Source organism: Necator americanus, chromosome III, assembly GCF_031761385.1.
Source record: "Necator americanus strain Aroian chromosome III, whole genome shotgun sequence".
NCBI classification, from domain to species: domain Eukaryota; kingdom Metazoa; phylum Nematoda; class Chromadorea; order Rhabditida; family Ancylostomatidae; genus Necator; species Necator americanus.
Genome location: NC_087373.1, coordinates 38,956,516 through 38,979,876, shown reverse-complemented (window position 1 = coordinate 38,979,876; position 23,361 = coordinate 38,956,516). Strand labels below are relative to the sequence as shown.

At 37.8% G+C, this 23,361-nt stretch overlaps 1 protein-coding gene across 3 annotated transcripts; it reads left to right on the top strand.

The window, feature by feature from the left end:
• Nucleotides 1-10: 10 nt before the first annotated feature.
• RB195_012331 (uncharacterized protein) lies at nt 11-23,361 on the top strand (the record flags this gene model as incomplete). Of its 3 annotated transcripts, XM_064194135.1 has the most annotated exons (63): nt 11-37; nt 162-257; nt 645-728; nt 787-856; nt 983-1,095; nt 1,166-1,252; nt 1,425-1,508; nt 1,822-1,898; nt 1,956-2,057; nt 2,593-2,668; nt 3,557-3,697; nt 3,779-3,872; nt 3,935-4,035; nt 4,150-4,225; nt 4,326-4,476; nt 4,534-4,735; nt 4,967-5,032; nt 5,797-5,937; nt 5,992-6,184; nt 6,390-6,500; nt 6,572-6,678; nt 6,744-6,844; nt 7,014-7,112; nt 8,213-8,323; nt 8,389-8,461; nt 8,523-8,629; nt 9,380-9,542; nt 10,780-10,889; nt 10,946-10,995; nt 11,085-11,215; nt 11,271-11,408; nt 11,464-11,519; nt 11,578-11,668; nt 12,200-12,283; nt 12,397-12,498; nt 12,559-12,645; nt 12,709-12,819; nt 13,426-13,560; nt 13,665-13,830; nt 14,082-14,209; nt 14,304-14,456; nt 14,865-15,024; nt 15,142-15,292; nt 15,438-15,565; nt 15,806-15,872; nt 16,017-16,117; nt 16,556-16,656; nt 16,732-16,834; nt 16,916-17,003; nt 17,131-17,260; nt 17,347-17,529; nt 17,912-18,070; nt 18,125-18,271; nt 18,447-18,535; nt 18,669-18,747; nt 18,811-18,915; nt 18,994-19,097; nt 19,342-19,430; nt 19,972-20,027; nt 20,103-20,226; nt 20,292-20,464; nt 22,323-22,441; nt 23,268-23,361. In XM_064194135.1, 63 exons carry the CDS (start codon nt 11-13, stop codon nt 23,359-23,361), a joined length of 6,945 nt encoding a protein of 2,314 aa, XP_064051717.1. The 3 variants fall into 3 exon arrangements, with proteins under 3 accessions (XP_064051717.1, XP_013294211.2, XP_064051718.1); XM_064194134.1 differs by lacking the exons at nt 11-37; nt 162-257; nt 645-728; ... (4 more) ...; nt 1,822-1,898; nt 1,956-2,057 and adding an exon at nt 7,921-7,941 and having other exon boundaries at nt 2,606-2,668; XM_013438757.2 differs by lacking the exons at nt 2,593-2,668; nt 3,557-3,697; nt 3,779-3,872; ... (49 more) ...; nt 22,323-22,441; nt 23,268-23,361 and having other exon boundaries at nt 1,956-2,067.

Here is a 23,361-nt window from a genome sequence, read left to right as displayed (position 1 = left end):
GGAATCTGCAATGACGAAGACTGAAGCAGCTAAAAGTGTAAGTCATTGAAAAATTGTTTTTTTAAGGAATTTCATGGTATTTTATTTTATATATTATTAAGAGTCTTGTGATATATCTTTCTTCTCTTTTTGGTAGAATCTCATTAGTGCAATCCATTCAGTTTAATGATTACAAGGCTGAGTTGTTCAAAGAAGCAGAACGAATCGTTATGGAGGAGTTCCCGAGAAAAGTCATTGAGTACGACGCTCTGCTCAAAGTGGGTTTTGTGGTAGCCATTTCATATATCTGACTTGATGTAGCATTTCATATTTAGTTTTCCGTTTTTGAAGTGATTACTGGATTTTAGATGTAGTTTTTTTTGGAGGGGACTGGTACCGAAATTATCTGTCGAGTAATTCGTCCTATTTTAATCCTTTCTAATATAGTATAACATTAATGATAGTTATCGGAATAAAAGAAGGTTTTATTTAGCCAATAACAGATTGAAATAGTGATTTCTCGTTTGAAAGACTTTCTGTCGGTTGCTATGTTTGTTCGACTTGGATAAACGATTTTAAAGAATGCCAAAATCCAGTAATACACTTTGTTGTAAAAAAAAATCACTGTTTTTTTTCTGAGCTTTTGGATTTACCTTGGTTTTCAGACGCGTCGATTTTCCTACGAAAGACTGCCAGAGATGATGCCCAGTTCAGACCTAAATATTCCCGTCCCTTCTGTTGTAGCCTTGGTGCAGTTTTTGAATATTTGCTGTCGTTTGTTTCTTTTCCACATGTTAATCTTTCCAGAATGATGTTGATGGAGATGTTCCTGCTACGAAAAAGCGAAAGTTAGAAGATAGTGTTTCGACGCAGAATGGTGGGCTGTTCTTCCATTTTTCATGTGTACTCAGTATTCATAGGATTGATTTGCTATTGTTCCTTTATGACCACATTTATATTTTATTTCTGCAACTTTTTTTCTTCATTTTCATTGCTGTTTAAGGAATGCCCATCTACGGATTCATTAACGGAACAGTACCATGTAACGCCCAGCTTGCTGATCTTATGGACCAGGTTAGACCACTACTAAGGGACGCAGTGGAACATGTTAACAAGGTACTCATCTTTCTATTTGACACATCTCTATTTTTTTATTTGATTGCTAGAAGCATCGATCATGTTGCAGGTTAAAATGTGGATAACATTGCTCATCCCGCGCATTGAGGATGGGAACAACTTCGGTGTATCTATTCAAGAGGAAACTCTTGGAGAGGTACTTTTTCTTAATCATAACTCAAAGGGGAAGATTCTACTTCCAATAGTTTTTTCATTGTTTGCTGTTAAAGTTGAACATAAATCATCTGAAACAGACAAAATTCGATGCGACAAGTTTGTTGGAAACTATTTTTCTTCGAAATGTCAATTTTTCAATTTTTCCCTCATAGGTGCGAAACGTTGAAAGCGAAGCAGCATCCTTCTTGGATCAAATGAGTAGATACTTCACCAGCCGAGCAAAGTTACTCACAAAGGTATTATATTCATCTGTTTTATTTGCTTCGGATCCAACCAGTATTACTTTAGTTCTACATTTTTGCACATGTGCTTAGCATCTTCACGTAGAGTACAATTAAAACAAAAATGAAAAGAAGGAAATCATAGCTTAGCAATTTTCTTTAGTTGCATAAAGATTACGGCAAACTGAGGTAACTCTCTAATCTCATGCACTTTTGTTCACACGCCGAGTCCCTTAGTTCACGTATAACGCTAGAAAGTGCTGAGCAGTTTCATCCAGTTTATTCGAAACTGTTCGTAACGTTTAGGAGTATAGTGGTTTTATTTTAGGTAGCAAAATATCCGCACGTGGATGACTATAGAAGAGCCATTCTTGACATGGATGAAAAGCAGTTCATTAACATCAGGTAATTGCCATTTTTTAATGGTTATTATATTCCCCACTAATATTTGTTCTCCCTCAGGCTGGTAGTTCTTGAGATGAGAAATCACTTTTCCACACTTTACGACCTCATCACAAAAAATATCGAGAAGATCAAGAAACCTCGAAATAGTAATATGGAGATGTTATACTAACTTGCATTTTTGTTGATTTCCTTTTTTTTTTTACTTATGAAGCCTGTGTGGGTTACACCATGTTAATACGTACTTTTGTTGATCATTTGGTTATCCTGTCGCCTATAATTGATTTTAGTTTCATTTTCGTTCTGTATTTTGATGCCATTCCTCTGGATGTGTTAATGCTGTTTTCTTTACTCTGTTAGGATGGATCTTCAGTATGTTTCATTCAGTTCACTGCTTTTTGGAATTGCTGAGTACTTCTCCGGTTTTACGCGTGAAGTTTTCCTTGTAGTTTAACTTTGCGAATTTTTACTAGAAGGAATTACAATTGAAGTTCATTTTATAATTTGGGCTTATTTGACGCGAAGAGCTGTTGTTTATCAACTTTTATTCGTTATTTTTTTCCTGAAAGTTTTCAATAAAGTTGATGCTCCCTAAACTTTTTGATGTTACTTTGCCTTATGGTCGTTGTCCTATCCTTATCTTCCTTAACGATGCAATTCAATGAATAGGTTACACCGAAACATTCATTCCACTTAGGTTTGCCGATCTCATGAAGGATATAAATGATTTCGTCTTCAAGAATATTCAGTGTTCGGCCGTTTGCCTTGCAAAGGTGAGTGGCAAAGTTATTAACAGTTTAGGAAATTTTTAGTCCGTGATTCGTGTTATCCAGTAGATTAGCCACACTTAATTTCTTATGTAGCCGTTATCTCAGATTTTCTTGATTTTAAGCAGTAGGAGAAACTCTAGGTACTCTGAAAAAAGAAGACGTCAAGAAGTTCTTTTCATAAAGATAGTGTTCAAGGATGTCGAAATAATAACGTTCCACTTCCACTCCACCGTTCATCAATTCTCCTGCTTCTGTTGGGTCATTTTTCAACACAGTCAAATTCTTAGATTTATTAGTGTTCTCAAAGTGTTATGAGTAGTTCAGTTCCATACAATATATATATATATATATATATATATATATATATATATATATATATATATATCCTGCACATTATTGTGTTCTTCCTGTTCCTGCAGGGTATCTGCATATTTCAAGCCATTCGATCTCATTCCTTGATCCTTTTCTTCCGGAAGAAGAGTTTGGATCGTACCGTACTTTTCCATACTTCTCTTATATCTGTTATAAGAAATGTCCTTTCGACAGGGATTTGGCTCCAAACGTTTTGAGTCTTCCCTAACACTGACTCAAGAATGTAGTGTTGTTCGTGGACTGAGTCAACAGCGAAAAAAAGAGGGCGAAACTATTGAACACGAAGTGATGGTAGTGGAGAGGTCATAATTTAAGCTCGATCCATCTTCTTTTTCCATTTCTCGACGAGCATGTTGATTCTTTTGAGACGGATCACTCCAATTTTTATATTTTCCCCGGATTAATTTTCACACTCGTCTTTATTCGAGATTTAGAGCTTTGAGGTTATTTTCAAACTTGATGAAAAATATTCCTATCTTTTCTTTTTGCACAACAAAAGAAAGGCTAAGGAAAATTAAGATTGAAAAAACTACTATGCGTGAGCTGCGACGATATCTCTTGAGTGGGCTTTCCGAGGATCTGGAATCACAACCTTTAAACCATAATGTGAGGTGTACCTTGATTGGAATTGGCAATTTTTTACTCTACTCACATGGAAAGGTAAGTATTTTTATTTCAGAAAAATTATGTGGAATGTTTTTTCCTTGTTTCTTCTCGGTAATCTATTTTTTTGCGATTAAGTTTGCCGACGAGCTCGTTCCTCTTCTCATCAATGCTCTAAGTATTTTGCAGCAGATTAAATGGGTCGACGATGGGCTTGTCAATAAATACGACAGTTCGTTAATCTTACATTTTGTTTTCCGTTTTTCTATTTTCTACCTTATACTTCGTTATTAGGGATTCCTATACAAGAACAGTTCGCATTTTCTTTTAATACTGTGCTATCGGATCTTGCCGCTCACTTGCCTGAGCATCGCGATGCAATTGTCAATGCACAGGTGTGTTTTGTATGGTTTCTACTCTCAAATACTGACAACAGAAATTTGTTCAATTAATCTATAGCAAATGTATTGTGATGACTGATTTGGCAGAAAAATCCTCATCCACTTCAGATAGACGCATTGGCATGTGCTGTTGCGTCGATATTTGAGATTCTGGAAGACCATGAAAATGCTAGCCAATCAAAACGTATGCCCTATTAGTTCCACTTTATTAGTATTATTATTTTGTAATTTATTACTTTGTTTTTATTAGTTTCTTTGATGATGAAGTCAATGTTCGAGTTTAGTTCATCTTCTTAAACTCTCTTGCTATGTATTGGGACTATTACGATCGCTTGGACGATATTCACCTCGTGCCGATAAACCATTGATCTCTTATGTGTTTCCTGTAGATTTTGATGTCTCAACAGAAGCCGAAGACAAAACTGGAGTCACTGGGTTTGACTGACGTATATATTCGTGTATCTGCGAAGTTTTCTTTCCAATTCTTTCCAGAAATGACATCCCACGAATCAGTTCTGATGATGCGTGGGCATGGCTGGATGGCAGCTCAACAGTTTCTGTAGAGAAAGAACGGACGACTGTACAGCGGCTTGTGAAACTTTACAACAAGTATGGAGCCAGTTTCGTCTGTACAAATGCGGATAAAGCGAAATTTGCAATGAATGCGAAAGAGTTGGAGTCGCTTTTTGATACCGTTAGTTCTTTTTTTCTTATATTTCCCTCAAGATTATAAGAAGTCATTCTTGGTAGTATTGCCAAATTTCCCACTAGTTTTTGTAGGACCTAGATAATTCTAACAAACGCTGGCAAGCTTAGAATGTCACGATACCTCTTACATGTGATTAATCGATTGAGAATTTTAGCGTTAGACTCGTAGACATAAAATGTCTTAGGATTTGATCTTTTCTTTATTTCTTCTTTCTAGGTACAACAGTTATTAAACAAGGATATTCTAATGCAACTAGATAATCATGCCACTGACGTCTATACGGTAAGTGTGATTTCAAATATCTATTCCTGTGATATTTACATTCATATTTGTAAATATTTACGTTATATTTGTAAATATCCCCGTAATATTTACTGTTTTTCGCTTTTTTTCTTTTTTTGGATAAATAAGAGATCCTATTGCTCTAACTAGTTACATATCCTCATTTTGTAAGAGCATGCAATTCATTTTATCTTATATATTTTCTCAGACGTCATACGGTGATGCCGATGGCTTTGATTTTCCTGATGTTTCGAATGTCTGATAGTAGGAAGAGTTAGACGTTTTTATCGCGATTGTTGTAAATCACTCATCGCTCTTTATACGCTGCCAGTACGATCACAATTGATGGAGTTCCTTTTGAAGTAGTATCGAGTATAGAAGGTATAAACGAAGTGGAAGTAGAAGAGTGGAATAGGCAGCCCAAAGATGCAGTGAATTCCTGAAAAATGGCGGTGTTATACTTCTAGGGAAGTATAACATCGTCCAACGTCACTGCTCTCGGTATGTGACCTTGAGAAGCGGCGTGTTGCGGCATCTGGAAGAATGAATGAATGCTTATTTGAGAAAAATTGCAAAATGAAAGTCGCCCAATGGTTCTTTGATACCTTCATCTTAACCTTACGTAGAATTCCGGCATCTTTAGTATAGTCTATGCTTCGTAGAACGCTTTTCTGTTCTCCTTTCATTTTTTAAACTTTATAAATGGAGGAGCTGTAGAAGTCCTATATTGTGCTACTCCAAGAAGAAACACTAACAGATTTCAGGCGTCTTCCATCAAACGTTTCCCATATAAGACCATCAGCGAGACGATAATTTTGGCATGTCTTTCACTTTTACGGGAAGTATTACGACCATTTTCGGTATTAAGCAGGGATTCATCTGTGAAAGAAAGTTTTGCAAAAGAGGTATGTTGTGAAATTTTGCTGATCTTCATCATGTGTTAAATGTTATTTTTTCAGTTAAATGCATTTGTCGTCGAACTTCTGCATTCGTTGGAATCACAACGTTTGTCATTCCTCGGAGAGAGGCGAATAACCCCAGCTGGTGGTCCTCGACGCCTGGCTGATCAAGAACTGCCGAGACAGAGCATGACCATCCTTGCGATGACCTGCGCACTGGAACTTATCGTTTGGGCTGCCATCGATGACATAGGTTCTTTTAACATGATCTTAGTCATAAATCTTAGTCTAATCGGTAATCTTGACCAGACAACATCAGAAAAAAAAATCAAAGTCAGACCAGAAAAAATCTAATCATAACCATATGAACTACTTTTTCACTGATCTTTTCTTTGTCCCCGGAAGAAGAAGATCTCCTTTTGTGTTCTTTCTTCTGTTGAAGAATTCCAGTCGTTTAGATTCGGACGCGGTTTGTTCAACGATGTCGTCTCGTCTTTTTACTATGAACACAAACCGTGTACAGCTTTCTCAACTGCCGCTAGCTCTTAGAGCCCTCTCATCACTTGGAGGTATGGACAACTACTTTTCCATCCATAATTGTCAGGTTTTTTGAACCTTCCATCAAGAAATTATTTGTTAGGTTTGGCCGAGAAATTTCCATCAGTAGCCACCGCAACAGTGGTGCCTATTCTGTCTCGTTTTCTTCTTGAACCCGCTCCCATCCTAACGAAACTGTCTTCTGAAACAGTACGCATTTTTAAACAATTAATGTCAGCTCAGTTTACTGATTACTAAAAATTCGTTTGTTATAGTCATATGAAAAGCGTAACGAGGAACGTCGTCAAGAGGATGCATCGAAAAGGAGATCAGCTCTAGATTCTTTGAGAAGTGCTGCCATTGATGCTTTGTGCAGGTTGTTTTTTGATATTATACATTTCCCGTATTTTCTCTTCTGAATTTTTTCTCGATTCGTTCCACAATATATTTTACCGTCGTCGTTGCAATTGCATTCGTTTTCTGGATTTTTTTAATGCTGCATTATTTGAACTATGGTCTATTTTTTCATCAAGTATTTATTTTAGAGCATTGAAATCATCCCTTAGCGTGGATGCTGACAGCGTCCAGGCCTGTCTTGCAAGTTTATCCTCGAAACTCTTTGTTTGCTCGAGCGTCAGCAATTTGTAAGTCTTTTCTCATAGTATTACAAGAACTAAGCTGTTTTTTTTTTCTATAATGGATTTGGTGTTACTAGTTGTTGTGAAGAGGAGGTTGATTTTATACATTGAACTTATCCCTCCGAAACTTCTCAATTACCTGCAACAAAGTTTTTTTTTTAAGCAATTTTCAGTGTTGGAAAAATGTCTGCAGCCTCTTAATCTCGTGCGATAGAGTAGCGTTTCTATTTTTAAGTCTTCAGACCCGCTTCTTGTTTACGTTCGTTTGGCCTAAGTTTTCCCTCGGTTGCGTTGTTGCGGTGATTTCTTCATGCGTCAACACGCAGTTGTCTCAACTTCATCGACGAAAGAGCGTGTCGTCGTGTCAAAACGACATGAAAATGAAGCACGGTGCAGTTGCGTAAGCGATTGCGCTCAAAGCGGCGCGGTGGAGATAGCGGCTGGGATCGAGGTGGGACCATCGTGAACTGCAGCAATGACGGGTGGTAGCAGGGGTCCTCACTCGATCCTAACCGTTGCGCTTCACCGCACCGCTTCCGGCGCAAGCGCTTACGCAACTGCTGCACCGGTTCATGTCGCTTTCACTCTGCCATACCCGAGGACTAGCGCTGAAATTGGAATTTATGTGCTCTTACTAACACCATTTGTTCATAAAATCGTCGATAAGAATTTACCATAGATGGTTTCATTAGGATGAATGGCTATAGAATAAAATCGTATTACGTTATTTCCCCTTATATTGGCATACATGTGAATATGTTGCTTTTCTAATCATTTTATCATTTCTAATCATTTGTTTTAACAACATTTACAGACATTTACATTTGGCCGATCGGTGAGTTTACGATATCGAGTAGACCGCATCCTTGTTGTAAAGATAGCAAGGAGTTTCGATTCTCGTTGCATTTTCTTTTTGCCTTTTCATAGGGAGAGAGAGAGACGTTTAGACAAACCGCTTCAGCTTAGAAGCATGCGCAATGTTCTCTGCCGTGCAACATATCCGTTACGCCTTAGCTTTTCTAACTCTAGTTAGCACTGTACATTTATATGCCGTTGTATGCTCTTTTGCACGCTTCTTTCACCTTTACTGGTCACTTTTTTTTTAGCGTAGTGGCGCTGGTTTGTGAGAACGCGATTATGACGCTAGGAGGAATTGGTGTGGCGTTGGTAGGATCGAAAGATGTTCCAGATATGATCCTTCAAATTTATCTGCAGAGGTATAATTTTTCTGTTCAGCTGGTTTCCATAAAATATTTGTTAGCTTCATAGTTTTCCCCTCTAGGTTTGCAAACCCACCATCACCCCTTGATATTGTTATGGTTCGTTGCCTTGCAAACATGTGGATAGCTGGAGCGGTAAAACCTTAGCATTTTGCGAGATCATACATTTATCCTCATATGATTTATTCTCTTACAGCGCTCTATACATGATGGAGTGATGAAGCTGTTTACACAGATTTCGATTGAGTCGAGTAACCGTGTTTATTCGCAAGAGCCTGTGGCAGCTACGGAGCACAGATATGCGTGAGTAACTTCGTTCTTGTTGGTGTTAGAGTAGCTGGTCTTTTTTTTTCGATTCATGAGGCCTTGGATGCTCTAAAAGTATGGAAAAAGTATAGAAATTCTCTCCAATTTTTCTCAATATAGTTTTGACGGCTACGACTCTACGATTACGACTTCTGTGAAATTCGCCTAGAACAAAATACACAAACTTTCGTGCCGTCGTTTTTTTTCCCTTAACTTTGAATGAGCAATTTTGTTAAATCTTTTATTGTGTGATCCATAATTTTGTTGGAGTTCTGCTTACAATTTTTACAAGTAACAGGTTTGTTTTTGCACTGCGCCAGGAAGATATTTGTTGTCTGTAATGAAGGTAGAACTTTGAGGGCCAAATGATTTGAATATTTGTTTGCGAAATAGTCTTTAATATTATAATATATTCACAAAAAGGGAGTCTTTATGACATGTTGTTGCCTTGCTTCCGTTCTAAACATTGTCTTCATTAAATTACTTGCCTCGTTTTACAGTTGGTTCCACCTTGGTACGCATAGAATGCTCGCAAATGTGTATCATGTTCGTAATAAACATATTTTTGAAATATCTCGTCAGGAAATACAAAAATTAGAATAAAATAATATTCCACTATTACACATATTACTTCAGTAGAATTCTTTCCCACTATCTTCAATTTCGATTAATATTATCTACACCTTATTTCGTGCACAGCTTCATCGTCGAATACTACATACAGCAGTGTTTAGCAGCTTATTTCAGCCACGTTTCTCTAGCGGTTGATCAAGCACTGGGCCGAATAGCCGATGGTATAGCCGAAGGTGACGATCAACTCTCCTTGCTTGTTCGATTGTTGGAGTTGTTCGTCCAATTGGGTATTGAGGGTAGACGCGTAGGAGAAAAAGTTTCGAAAAGCACTGTTAAAGTAAGTTCTTTTTCATGCTGATGTGGTTTTTTTTTCTCTTTTTCGCTTCTTTTTAATGTTAATCCTTTGCACTCCGTTGTCGCCGTGCATGCGGCATTGAAAATATGTACTTTAAATCCACTGTCTTCGTAGTGAGGACACGCTTGTGTAGATTATTTCAGCACTTTCAGTTTTAAAAAAAAGTAAAATTCGTTTGTTCCTACGGTTTTCTGCTTCAGCATTTCCAGATAAAAAATAAGATTCATCTTGGATTAGAGACCAGGCTGGACGAAAAGGGTTCACATATTACGGAAAGGAAAGAAAAGAGACAGAGTTCTATGTTCTAACAGACGAAAAAATGGGAAATTAGCGACATTAGCGAGTTTTGTAATGTTTGTTCTGGGAAACCTCGACTTCATATGGGCTACTGCTTCCAAGAATATCATACCTTGTGAAATTTCAAAATATAAACAGTTTATTTTGTTACTATTTTATAGACTAAAATTAGCTAGTAGGGTGTTTACAACAAATAAGTAGTGTTCCAGTAACTGTATTTGCTGCTTTACAAAATATGTGACTTAGGATTAGGATAGCGTTTGTAACGAAAAAATACTGGAGATGCTGGTGTTCCATGTGCCTAAGACGCAGATTGGATGGCAAAGGGTTAACAGTTCGCTCTAGTTTTCTAATTTCACGCTTATATCTAGTGCTTTGACGAGTGTTTCTAGTTGTTCAGGAAAGTTTTTTTCTTTCCGAGTAGTGCGTCTTTTCCGCTTTTGCTTTACAGATTTACTCACACTCTTCTACTTGCTTAGTGCATGCGTAGTAATTCAGCTTCTTTTGCCTTTCAGCTAACAATAGTGGCATTGTCCACATCGACTAATTCCTACAAGGTTCGTTCTACCGAGTTGGTAGCTTTGACATCGTTGTGGTGTTTTTGTCATGCTTCTACGTTTAATTGCTTTTATTAGCACTGGAGTGGAACTCTGTTGCAAAAGCTAGGGTAGTAGAACTCTCCAAAAACGTGTTTTTGATGTAGGTCACAGTTTTGAGTTGTGTTCAACTGCACATAATATTTTAAATATGATGGAGTTCTGTGGTTCCACTCTGTTCACTGATTTCACGTGATCCAATTCACCACCACCTACCTGATTGGGGGGGCTTTTCGCAACCCATGAGATTCGATAGACAAAGTAGAATAACCTCGTAAGCTTCTGAAATTGTACAAAATTCGAAGAAGATACATTTTCTTACATAGATGTCAACGAGTGCAGGGAATCTCGGAGTTCTTATGCCTAAAATTGCCACACTTTTGAAGCGGATGCAACCGATTTCGCAACCATCAACAAGGCTTAGAAATTTGTTCAGGTAAAGTGAACTCTTTTTTTTTTCGGCAGCATACGATTACAGTACGCTTTTTTTAGAGATTTCTGGTTCTACTGTACTGTACTGGGTTTTGACGTCGAGTACTCAGGTCGGTCTCTTCTGAATCCATCCATTTTTTAAAATCTTTTTCTGAGCTTTTGTACTGGTTCACGAGTATAAGATTGGTGATTTGTTCAGGATTGTGGCCAGAAGACTGGTACAATGCAGTTTGTATCATTGCTACAAAGTCTCCGGTATTAATTGCTCAAGAAAATTTGCGATCCGAATTGATAGACAATGCAGCGATCAGAAGCGATGCGATATCGCCGGTTTGTTTTTGTGCCATTGTCGTCTTGTTCTGTCCACTAAATTCGATCTTCCTAGAACGAGCTCCAGGAATTCCGTAACACAGTATGTGGTGTGCTTAACCACTCAGCTGAAGTTGTACCGATTGTAAATCGAATGGATTTTGCCCAGTGCACTTATCTTTTGTCCGTGTTACGTATGGAGAAGATGAGAGTGGTCAGTTTATTTAATCACAATCCCTTAACGTACTTATTACCAAAGATTACTTCAGATTCATGCAGAACACAAAGAAGCAGTTCATGAATTTTTTAAATATCTGGAAGATAAGTAAGTTGCAAGGCGTTAGGTCTCCCCTGAAGTGATCTATTTTTTCACATATTTCAAGGACGATCAGAAAAGATAAGGGTGGGATGTGGAGCTGTCTGTTAGCTGGAGCAACTATGGTTTTTGAAGCGTACCTGGAAGCTCATAAGAAGGTATCCATTCTAAAGATTTCAACAACATTCAGCCGTAAGTGATAGTGATTTTGACAGGGTAGACATATTTTTCATAATATAAACGGTGCGATAGGTCTGTAAGGCCACTAGGCTCGCGCTGATGCTAGATCTAAGGAAGTAATAGACTCCAATAAAAGCGAGGTAGTAGTAGACTAAGGCTTCGTTTTTGTTCTTTTCGTGGAATTCAACCAACTATTCGGGATTTTTTGAAAAGTAGCTGAGTGTTTGTGGCGTTCACAACTCTATAATGAAATCTTTTCCGGGATTTCCTGATATTCTTTGTGTATTTATATACACTTTAACTTTCGATTTAAATTCATGCAATTTTACCTGCTTTACACCTGTTTTGGTGACAACTTGACGCTGTTTCGTACAAAACAAATAATTTTCCATCTCTTTGCTATGTTTTATTTCTTAATTAGAAGCGATATGCGAAGTTAGGGTGAAAGCTGCACATATTTTTTTAATGTAATCAGTGTTGTGGAATATCTTCATTCATCTCCTTTTTAGAATAGAACGAACGACTTCTCGGAGCCGGCTTTGGAATATCATGCCCAGTTCCTTCTGGTTCAATTCAATCATAATCTCAAGGAGGTATTTTTTTCAGATTCAAAGTCCGATTTCTATCAAATCTGGTTCACAGGCAACAGCAAGTAAATCCGAATATTTCTTATATTACAGCAAAAACGAATTAGGCCCTCATTCAGGTCCGACGGTGTGCGGACGCTTGTCTGTCTTGTTTAGTCGACAAGTTCCCATATCTTTTGTGGAACGGTCGTGTGTTAACGACGGCATTGCGCCTTCTGCAGGTACACACCTTCTATACTTCTTAGTTCTGGGATGTCTTTAGTGTCCAAAAACTTCTTAAGGCACTACAATTGAATCTCGTCCAAGATCCCACCTGCAGTGAATCCACCTTCACCATGAAAGGGTTACCATGGAGCATTCAGTTACAGGTTAAAGATCTTTATAAATATGCTTGAGTTTGAAAATTATGTCTGGAATGTGGGTGTGTTCAGGATACATTCGAGGGACGTAGTTCCGTAGTGAAAGACTTCTCGCAACGATGTGAACAAATTCTCCAGGAGGCTATGAAATGGGCACCAGCAATAACTCACAGTCATCTGTTGGTAAGTGGTTCTCTTTTTAAATATCTAGTATTATTCTGCTTTTTAACAGTAGTCTCTCGCGTTGGATGCCCATCATCGTTTTTTTTTTCAAAACTTTCTTGCGTTATCTTAGGCGATTTGAAAAGTCCTGCACATAAAGATCTCCTCGTCTTTTTCTTTTATTCAAGAAAATTCCTTCAAATTGAGTTTCAGTTCATTTTCGCTTGGTACATTCTAGTATTTTTACCTCTGTCTTATGCTGGGGGTTGCTCGTTTTGACCAAAAAAGCAGTAAATAAGCCCGTTTAACGTTTTCCAGTATATAAACGGTCAATAAACCTTTTAATTCTATGCATTCCCAATAGGAAGCATCATAGAGTTGAAGATGTCTTCAATTTCAAATAAACAAAATTTATTTAAGTAGATTAAATAGTTGAAATTGCACGTTCAAGTGGTTGGCTTGGCTTGATATATAAGTTGGGGATTAGGCGGCGTCTCCCTATTGCAGGCATTCGTTTCTATTGATATTATGCTTTGCTGTACTCAATTTTCTTTCCTTCACAGTATGTGCTCCTGTTCCTTCTAATTTCCTCTCAATCCATAGTTAATAAATGACTGTGCCATTTAGGAATATGCCTCATCCTACGGTGGCTCATCAGACAGCTCCCTGCGTCTTGCAATGGATGCGGTGATTAATGCTGGCTCAGACAACACTAGCATGTATCTTTCGTCCTTGCATATGAGGAGCATGTATTTGGGACAGGTAAGAACATTGAGGTTATAATTTTCATTGGTTTTTTCTTCTAGAGGGTCTTGTGCTTTGAAATTCTTTATTTCTTGATGTTAAGTGAGGTGCGTGTATTTCAGGTGAAAGGAATGCTGGCACTTTGTGCCGCAGATGACGACGAAACGCCAGAGTGCACACTTATAAGGCGACTGGAAGTAGATTTCGAGGCAGCGATTAAATGTGGATGCGATGAAAAGCTGAAGAACGCAATAATGCTTCTCACTGCACTGTTCGTGACTCTAAAAAGTAAGATAGTTTTTTCTTAATTAAGATAGTTTTTTTTAAACTTTTCTCTTGAGTCAAAATGATACCCTCGCTTTACGACAAAGAACGATAAAAGGCAAACGCGAATGCAGATAAGGTAATTTGGGTAAGTCTTTGGAATTAGATCTTGTCGACGGGCTTAGGTTTACTTTAATAAATACCACGGGTTTATTTCTTTTGCCTGGCAGGGTTTTTCTTTTCTGTAGATCCTGGAAGTATTTTATTGTTTTCAGATGTGAACGAGCATATACTCTCAATTCTGGTTCGATGTCCGCTTAGAAATTTCACCGAAACCACTATGGAATTATGTATTCTTAGTTGGAATTGGCTGTTGGCCGCGAGAACGAATATACAGAACATTGTGAGTCTTATGACACTTGTTTGTTTTTTTCGAAATGGTCATTTTTTGCACTTTTCTTCCGTGTTTTCGTACAATGTGCTCTACATGTTTTCAGTTTCTTCGCGAAATGTGCTGTGCATGGGCTGAATCCGCTCGTCAGGGGCAAGGCTTGTACGAACGAACGCCAGCATCACCATCGCCGCTATGCGCGCAACTGAAAGCGCCACCGAAGCCGCCCCATTATCAGCCGCATGCGCTTTGGGTTAAGGTAAGCGTTTGAAAAAAATTAGTTTTTCTGACTTATGTAGTGTGGAAATGACGGTTACGTGAGTCCTGAAAATTTTAATTAGAATTAAATTAACTATTAAATTACAAATAAGATTCATGACACTATTTTGTTTTCGCTAATTTTTTGCTTTAATGGATCCATTTTTTTGAGAATTGCTTGTATAACTCGCATAAAAGAAGTTGGCCGACTTTGTTCTCACACTTTCTCTCTCAGTGGCTACTGCTAGATTTTGTTGAGGAAAAACGGAACGTAAATTTACGTAACTTATTTCACAACAAACCGTGTACAGTAGCAATGCATGGGATGCGATTTATTACATGTATGACTAGTAATCGGAGGAAAACTTCATCCTTACATTGCGCTATTACGCTCATTTTTTATTTTTAGTTCATTGCCGAACGAGTCGATGTTGCAAAGTACAGTAGTCGTGAACAGCTCGACGTTTTGGAGACGATGTTCGCACAAACGCTAGGTCTGGCCGTTGGCAACGCCCCGGTGACGGTCCCCGTTTCTCCACCTTTATCTGTCCCCGTGTGCGAACAATCAAGTAATTCTTGGCGGTATTTTTTTTAAATAATTTTTTTTTGTTGCTACATTGCACACGTTTTTTCTCAATGAATGTGTAACTAGTGGTCTAGGATCGTTTCTTAGCCAATAATTGCAGTTTTTCTGTCACGAAACATTGAAGCCGTGGGAGTAAGATTCCAGTTACTGTCGTGTGCGTTGAATATGTTACAAGGAGAGGCGACCACCGCCCGACCGTCAAACAATGTGATTCGTCAACGAGTGTATGCCTCAGCTCTTGACTATTTCACGTAAGTTTCGCTTTTCACAAATATCAATCAGTTATAAGCAGTAGGAAATGAAATAAGTTTCTTTTTCGTGAAATGGCTGATTAATTATAGTGTTGAGGTTATAATTACGAAGTAAATATATTTTCTTGAGAATTTCTCGTTCTAGTCACTTGCCACAAGGACCGACTCAAGGACTCGCTCAACTGAAAACTGATGTGAAGTTGTTGATCTCATTCTGGCAGGTGCTCTATGCTGACGGGAAGTACATTAAGAAAGAGATTTTCCTATCGAAAGGTGATTTTTCGGCTTTCCAGTTATGTATAGAATACTTCCAATTTTTCTACGGAGAAACTACCAGCACATAAACGGTTAAATTCCAAAATAATCTTCAAAAATTTTACAAGTGATTAAAAGTTTTTGCAACCGTAGAAATGATTTGTACTGATTTAATTTGCACAAAGTGGAAATAGGTTGAAATATCTCGAAGGATGTAAAATAAAATTAGAAAATCCCAACTTCTAATTCTATTTTCAGAAAATGATGTTCCTTTTATGTCAAATCTCACTCAATTGGAACCCTACGTAGAGCAGTTAGCGCAAAGGTATTATCGATACTTCCTTTACTTCAACGATAATTTCTTCTTTTTAAAAGCGAACTTTTTAAAACGTTAATTATCTCATGTACACGTACTTCTTTTCCCTTGAATTATGATTTTTTTCATTTAAATTAGCCAATTCTCTTCCAGATCAGCCACACAGACCTGGCATGCGTCTGCATCATCAAGTTCACATTACGTGAATACACTTACGTTGTCAAAGAACGCAGTGACCACTTCGGCACGTGGTAGTGAGTAATTTTTGAAATCTTGTAATTTCGTTATAATTTATGATTTATAATTTGTTATTTATGCATGTTTATGATTTATAATTTATGCAAACTATAGTTGCCAAGCCAGTATTCAAATCTTCTTTGAAATTAGGGAATTTTGATTTTTTAAAATTTTTTAAATTGAGGAGCAATTCACTCATCTCGGATATTGATGTATTTGAAAATAGTTTTGAATGTAGCTAAAGCTTTCGAACTATGTTCACGATGTGATTTTCAGCGCATGTTTGTTTTTAAACATAATTTTCTACATTGTTCTCGCGATCACTTTTGGATGTGACGGCGCCAAAAATACTTGATCCTTTACTTTTCGGCATCAAAATCCCAAATACAAATGCACCGCTGCTCCAATGATCTCTTGATTCGATCTACTTACTATCACCTTACGAAATTATTAAGGTGTCAGTCGCAAACTGCCTCAAGATGGTAAAGGATCATTGGACTTCGAAAAACAAGTGAAAATGTTCTTGAAATGGAGGAATCTCATCCTTTTGTTAGTGGTAAGTACGGTATCATTTAAAAGTTTTTCGTATGTATTCGATTTCATCCATATTTTTCTGCGAACTCTGGTCTAGGGTAATGAAATCGAACGACTTTGTGTTTGGATAAATCCCCTTGGTGATTCTACTGAAGAAAGTGCTGCACCGGTAGAGCAGTGGATGAAAAGTACTTTGCCTGGTGAGAATAGTGCAGTTTCTGTTTTTCCTTACTTTTTTCTAGTGATCTGTTCGGAAATACCAGGAACGCAACCTTTTCCAGAACCCCGAATGGAAGCAAGAGTGTTGAAGGAAAATTCTAAATTGGCATGGGAGATTTCACCTGAGCTAGCGGTTCACTTTCCAACGAGGTTTGTTCCCGTCACTAATGAGATTAAGAAGTTGAACATCTAATCAGTGCTAGACTAAAAACGGTCACTTACGTTTGAGTAAATTTCCTCTTTTTTGGGATGACTCTTCTCTAAATTCATGGTTAAGGTTCCGTACATGTCCAGCTCTCCGTGACACACTACAAGAGATGGTACGTTGTCAACCAGAATCTGTTTCACATATTCCCGAAGCGCTTTCGTTGTTCCTCGGCGATCCGTCAACATTTGAACATAGCGACGTGAGTGATTGAATATTCAGAGTTTTCAAGGTTTTTTTTTTCTCTGGGAGTTTTTTGTGCTTCACCAGTAAATCGCTTCGCTCCAGATTGCCCATGTCCTGACATGGGCGACTTGTTCGCCTGTCATGGCCCTCTCATTGCTCACTCCCCGACAGTACCCACTTCATCCTGTTACTGTGCAATATGCGGTGCGAGTGCTACGGTCGTATCCAGCGGATGCTTTACTGATATATATTCCACAACTTGTACAAGCTGTTAGACATGATAACGTGAGTTCGTTTTGATATTTATGATGATATTCACCAGTAGAGCAGTAAATTCACAACATTTGGATGGATTTCATCATTTTAATTCTAATTCATTCGATGGTTGCTTAAGATCTCTTGGGTCCCCTCGGAAAAAATTAGGTTTTTTCATAAGCGCATAAGCTAAATTGTAAGGTAAATGTTTGGAAGAGGGGCTTGAAAGTTTCCCAGAAAAATTGAGGAGGTTCGGAAAAAGTTAAGGAGAGTATATTTAGCAGTTCAAAGGAAAGTTTTATTATTCTTAATTTTGAAAAAATAAAGGAACTATGAATTGAGCTTTTTCTGATAATCCAGTGCTATTGAATCATTAAAAAGTTGCTTTTCTCAAAGAAAACTAATGCTCTAGATTGGATACGTTGCTGAGTTGATTGTATGGCTTGCCGGTCATTCGCAACTTCTTGCCCATCAACTGATCTGGAACATGGAGACCAATATGTACACGGATGAGGATAGCAAAAATAAAGATCCGGTCCTTTATGAAGCCTTAAACGAGATTATTAAGAAGGTGAAGAATGACTCTCTGGATTTTCATTGTTGGAGTCTACATAGACATCTTTAGACGATTAGTCAGCTGGAAGGAGCAGCCAGACGTTTCCACGAAGCGGAATTCTCGTTGTTTCATCAACTGACTGCAATTTCTGGTACAATCAAGCCATATCCTAAGGGTGATGCACGGAAAAAAGCTTGCTTGAAAGCATTAGCTGAGGTTTGGGGTTTACTGCGATTTTCTGCGTTTTTTTGTTCCGTAGCTCATGAACTCAACCTTCATTGCCGATTTTCTGATTCTTTTATTCTTTTTTTTTTGTTTTTTTTTTTTGTGCTTTGATGGCAAGGTTAATGGCAAAGCGATAAATTAGTGCTTAATGAGGATTTAATCGCAGGTAAAACTGGAAACGATCACTTATCTCCCTTCGAATCCCGAAGCGTATCTTCTGGACATAGACTATTCGAGCGGAACACCTATGCAAAGGTATCTTACTATAAACAGTTTGCTTCCACCCTCTATAGTGACACCCTTACCTTTTGTTTGGTTATTTGAAATATTTTTGCCAATTGATCGTTTTTTTTTTGTTCAAAATTACGGAAATTTTTGTTGATTACAGTGCAGCAAAAGCCCCATTTCTAGCAAGATTCAAGGTTAGACGTTGTGGAGTTCAGGAACTGGAAAGGATAGGTTTACTGGTAATACAAATACATTCTTCTCTGTTTGGTTTATTTTTTCTGCAATATAGCCTTGCACTACAGGCTCAATCCCATGAAAAAGGCAAACCTCCACCACCTGGAGGAGATCTGAACGAGTTGAGAAAAGTCACGGATAGTAATACTTGCTGGCAGGCGGCTATATTCAAGGTTAGCAGAAGCCAAAAGTTTTATTTATTTATTTTTTCGAATATACTAGTATAGATATTTGTGTGTGCGTTTTTTTAGGTTGGTGATGATGTGCGTCAGGATATGTTAGCTTTGCAGCTGATGCAATTGATGAAAAATGTTTGGGCTGGTCTTGGACTGCCTGTTTGTGTTTTTCCCTACAGGTTGGGCCAAATTCATCTTTTTGACATCCGTACTCCTGCTATTACGTGTCATTATTTCATGTTATTTTTACTTTTTATGCTATGTTTTTTTTTGTTATGTGTCGTTATTTTAAGCGAATTTGTGGTCGTGACTTGACATGACTGATAGGTTTTCATACTTTTACGACAGTTTATAAGCCTTAATAGTTGAGAAGTTGTAGAAACTCGTACCACTTACACTTTTGAAGTTCACCTTTCTCTCCAGGGTGGTAGCGACGTCTCCTGGATGTGGTGTGATCGAATGTGTGCCGAACTCGAAGAGTCGCGACCAGCTGGGGAGGCAGACCGATTTTGGTAAGCGCTTCATTATATTTCAAAAGGCCTCATTCATCTTCATTGTTTTTTCTTTTGATAACTTTGCTGAGGAGATTTCTTCACCCTTTATCGTTTATTATTATTATTATTATTATTATTATTAGCCTTTTATATTACTTGGTGGCAAAATGTTAAACGGAGGTATCTCTCACTTTCCCTTAGCTTTATAAGTTGAAGTTCTATCTATTTTATTGCTTATTTCGTTTTTATTTATTTTATTTTTGTTTATTTTTAAGAGATATATGATTGAGCCTGTAACAAAGAACGGACTCTCGTCTTCTAGCTAGTCCTCTTTTTCATACCTTAGTGATATCTCTATCTCTCTGATATCTTTTAAGGGAAACCTATCAAATTTTTTAAATTGCTTCAGTCGTTTTATACATTCGTATCTTGAATGTTATTCACTAAGGTGAAATTTGCAAACGGGCATGGCTCTTTAATCCTTATATGCTTTTTTATATACTACTTTTCTCAATTTTGCGAACCCTGTTATTTTACCTTTTATTTTCCTTCGCTATAGGGCTGTACGAGTACTTCAAAACCACCTATGGGGATGAGAGCAGCGAATCTTTCCAGGTAACTTTTTACCTCTTTCAACTTTAAATATTGTGAATTACCTCTTTTCAACATTTGAACTATTTCCCCATCCAGGAAGCGCGAAGGAATTTTGTTCGTAGCATGGCCGGCTATTCAGTGTTCAGTTTCCTGCTGCAAATTAAGGACAGGCACAATGGAAATATTATGATTGACCTGGACGGGAATATCATTCACATCGGTAGGCAATAATATATGTATATTTATGTTAAACGCTACTTGAATGATTTCTTTCATTCTTTTTAGACTTCGGTTTCATGTTTGAGAGCAGCCCTGGAGGTAATCTTGGATTTGAACCGGATTTCAAACTCAGCGAAGAAATGGTGGCAATTATGGGCGGAAAAATGGAAGCTGCTCCATTTCGGCAGTTTGCCACCCTGTGTGTGCAGGCCTACCTGGCTGTGCGTCCTTATCACAAGGTTTGTGTGTTTTGAATTTGCATTTATTTATTTATTTATTCGCATACACAGATGGTGCACCAAAAAGAAAAAAAAACATTTTTCTGTGTCAGGATAGTTAAGAAAAACTCGGCAAACTCATTGTCAGTGGGGCCTGACGCAGTCCTTTTCGTGGCGGAAACGCATCAATATGTCGTTTTCCTACTCCAGAAAGTGAAGAGTCCTCTCATGACATCTACTCCCTCAATCCAGAACGCTTAACATTAACCGCTTGTTTAACATATCGGGATACGAACAACTTAGCCCCAGCAGGAGCACGTTGTAATATAGAGCGAATCTGACGAGAGACCTTGAACGAAGAGGGTTCACTAACTTTCGTGATCCTCAAACGACTAACCACCACAATGTAGACGGGACCGGGCCAGCTAGAAGATGCGGAAGTCGATAAGATGAGGTTATTTAGAGATAGTATAGAGAAGAGGCGACATGACGGAAAATTCTTTAAAAAAAGTGATCAAATCATAAAATATTAGTATCCTTGTTAGTGAATGAGCTTCAGTGAGCGAGTTAGGCTTCATGGGTCAGAAGGATGCGAGGACTGGCCATGCAGTTAGCTGAAAAAAGAGTAGATTTATGAGAAGGAGGGCAAAGAAAAGAGGGATATAGTAAACAGCTAAGAACTACTAATGGTGGGAATCTATGAGCGGTCCGTATACTGAGCAAATGGCACCAGACATCTGAAAGTTGCTAGAATAAGAGATGCATGCTGTGAGACATCAGTATTCAAACACCTGCGTATGTCAATTTTCTTCAAACTCATCTTGAATATTCTACTGTGTTCGGCTTTAAGAACATCACGAGGTAAGAGTTCCAACCATCTTGCAGTTCTATAGAAGAAATTGTTGAACATAAGCGAAAAGTTTTCATGCTGAATTTTTGCGTAATGTAAGTTTCTTAGCTTCTTTCACTAGAAGGTCTAAAGTACCAATATTTGCTGGGCGTTAACTTGGTTTCGTTTCTGAGGACTCGAAAACAAAAGATCAAGTCGGAATATATACGTCTGTTCTTCAAGCTCATCATACCTAATTTTCTAAGACGATCGTTGTAGCTAGTCACCGTTAGATTTGCTGACATTCTTCTGAACAACATACGGGTAAAAGTATCTTGCACCTTTTCGAGCTTCGCTATGTGCTTCATTTTTGAGGGGCTCCAAATATGAGAGCCATAGTCAAGATGAGGTAAGACGAACGATTTGTATAAGGGAGTGAGAATAGTTGGATTACTGGTGTGGGCAATCCGAAAAAGCCGAAAAAGGGAAGAGTATGCTTTTCGTACAACATGATCAATGTGTTCAGAGAAGTTGAGGTTATCATCGACAAAAATTCCTAAGTCTCTTACAGATTTACATGTGTTAAGAGTTACTCCATTCATACTATACTCAGCCACATCCCCTTTACCTAAATGCATGACCAGAGACTTGTCATAGTTAATGTGCAAATCCCATTTAGAAGCCCAGTCAGACATCCTAGTTAATGACGTTTGAAGTGCAGTACGTACTTCATGGTAGTTCTCATCATCATAGATGCCGTAAATCTTAATGTCATCAGCGTACATTTGGACTTTCACAAGTGGAGAAGTTCTGAGCATACTTGGTAGGTCGACTGTGTAGATAAGAAATAAGAGAGGGGACAGGACTCCACCTTGTGGACCTCCACTCGTGCAAGGGAATTTGGCTGAGTATCTATGGCCAACTTTGACTTTTTAGAGGAAATATTTGACTTTTTTGTTTTATTAGAGGATCATTATTATGAATTAAATCCTTTTCACTTATAAACCTAGCAATCTAAGCACAACCTGCTTTTGGAATGGGATTTTCTAGGCTTTTGTTTCGCTGGTATCCTTAATGCTGGACACGGGCCTTCCATGTTTTCGTGGCAAGACCATCCAACAATTGAGAGCGCGATTCGCTCCGGAAATGAACGAAAAGGATGCGGCAAGGTGGGGACCGTTTTTACGATTATCATCTTTTTATTATCGAGAATTTACTCCTTTCCTTATTACCGGTTTCCTGAGATTTTCATTATTGGCAGAGCTTTTGAGCGAACTTAAAGCTGCTTTTTAAAATCGAGTAACGAAAAACTATAAATTTTACATCTGTTCCATTTACACTTTGTGAAATTAATTTATTTTTCCTAAAGAAAGCAGAATTATTGCTGCGTGCAGTGCACAAAAACTTTGCGGAAGTTCGCCTAGTGCCAAATTGAACCTGATACACTCATTCTTTCCGAACAGTATAATTAATTTACAAAAATCGACAAGAATTTTGGCCTTCGTGCTCAAAAAACTCAATCCAGATTTGGTATCCACCACGTCAATGCTCGAGTAGAATTGAACACAACCTTTTCTGGTTAATTGTTTCGTTTTTTTTTCGTCAAGTAAGAAAAACTACGGAAATTCGTTTATTTTAGAATCAGTTGAGTCGTGTATAACCGTGAATTTTGAAAGTTCATATCTGGAAGCATTCTTATTGTTTTGTACTGTCACATCCAGGAATCTCTCTCTCAATTCTCGCGGTTATTCTCAAATTACTATGATTACCTGCTATCTTTTGTAGTTTATGACGCTCGGATGATTTATTTATTTATTTACTCGGATTCGGATGTCGATTTCCTTTTGCAACTTTTTCTAAGCATAAATCCGACTAAGGAAACAATTTTTTTTCCTTTCATTCTGATTGATTCTCTTTTTCTTCTCCTATAGCAATAATGTTTCTTTTTTTGCTATGAATACATCTCCTTTTTAACGTTTTTATCTTTTATTTCAGGTACATGCATTCCGTGATCACTAATTGTTTCCTGAATATCAGGAGCAAGATGTATGATCAGTTGCAGTATCTTCAGAATGAAATCCCTTATTAG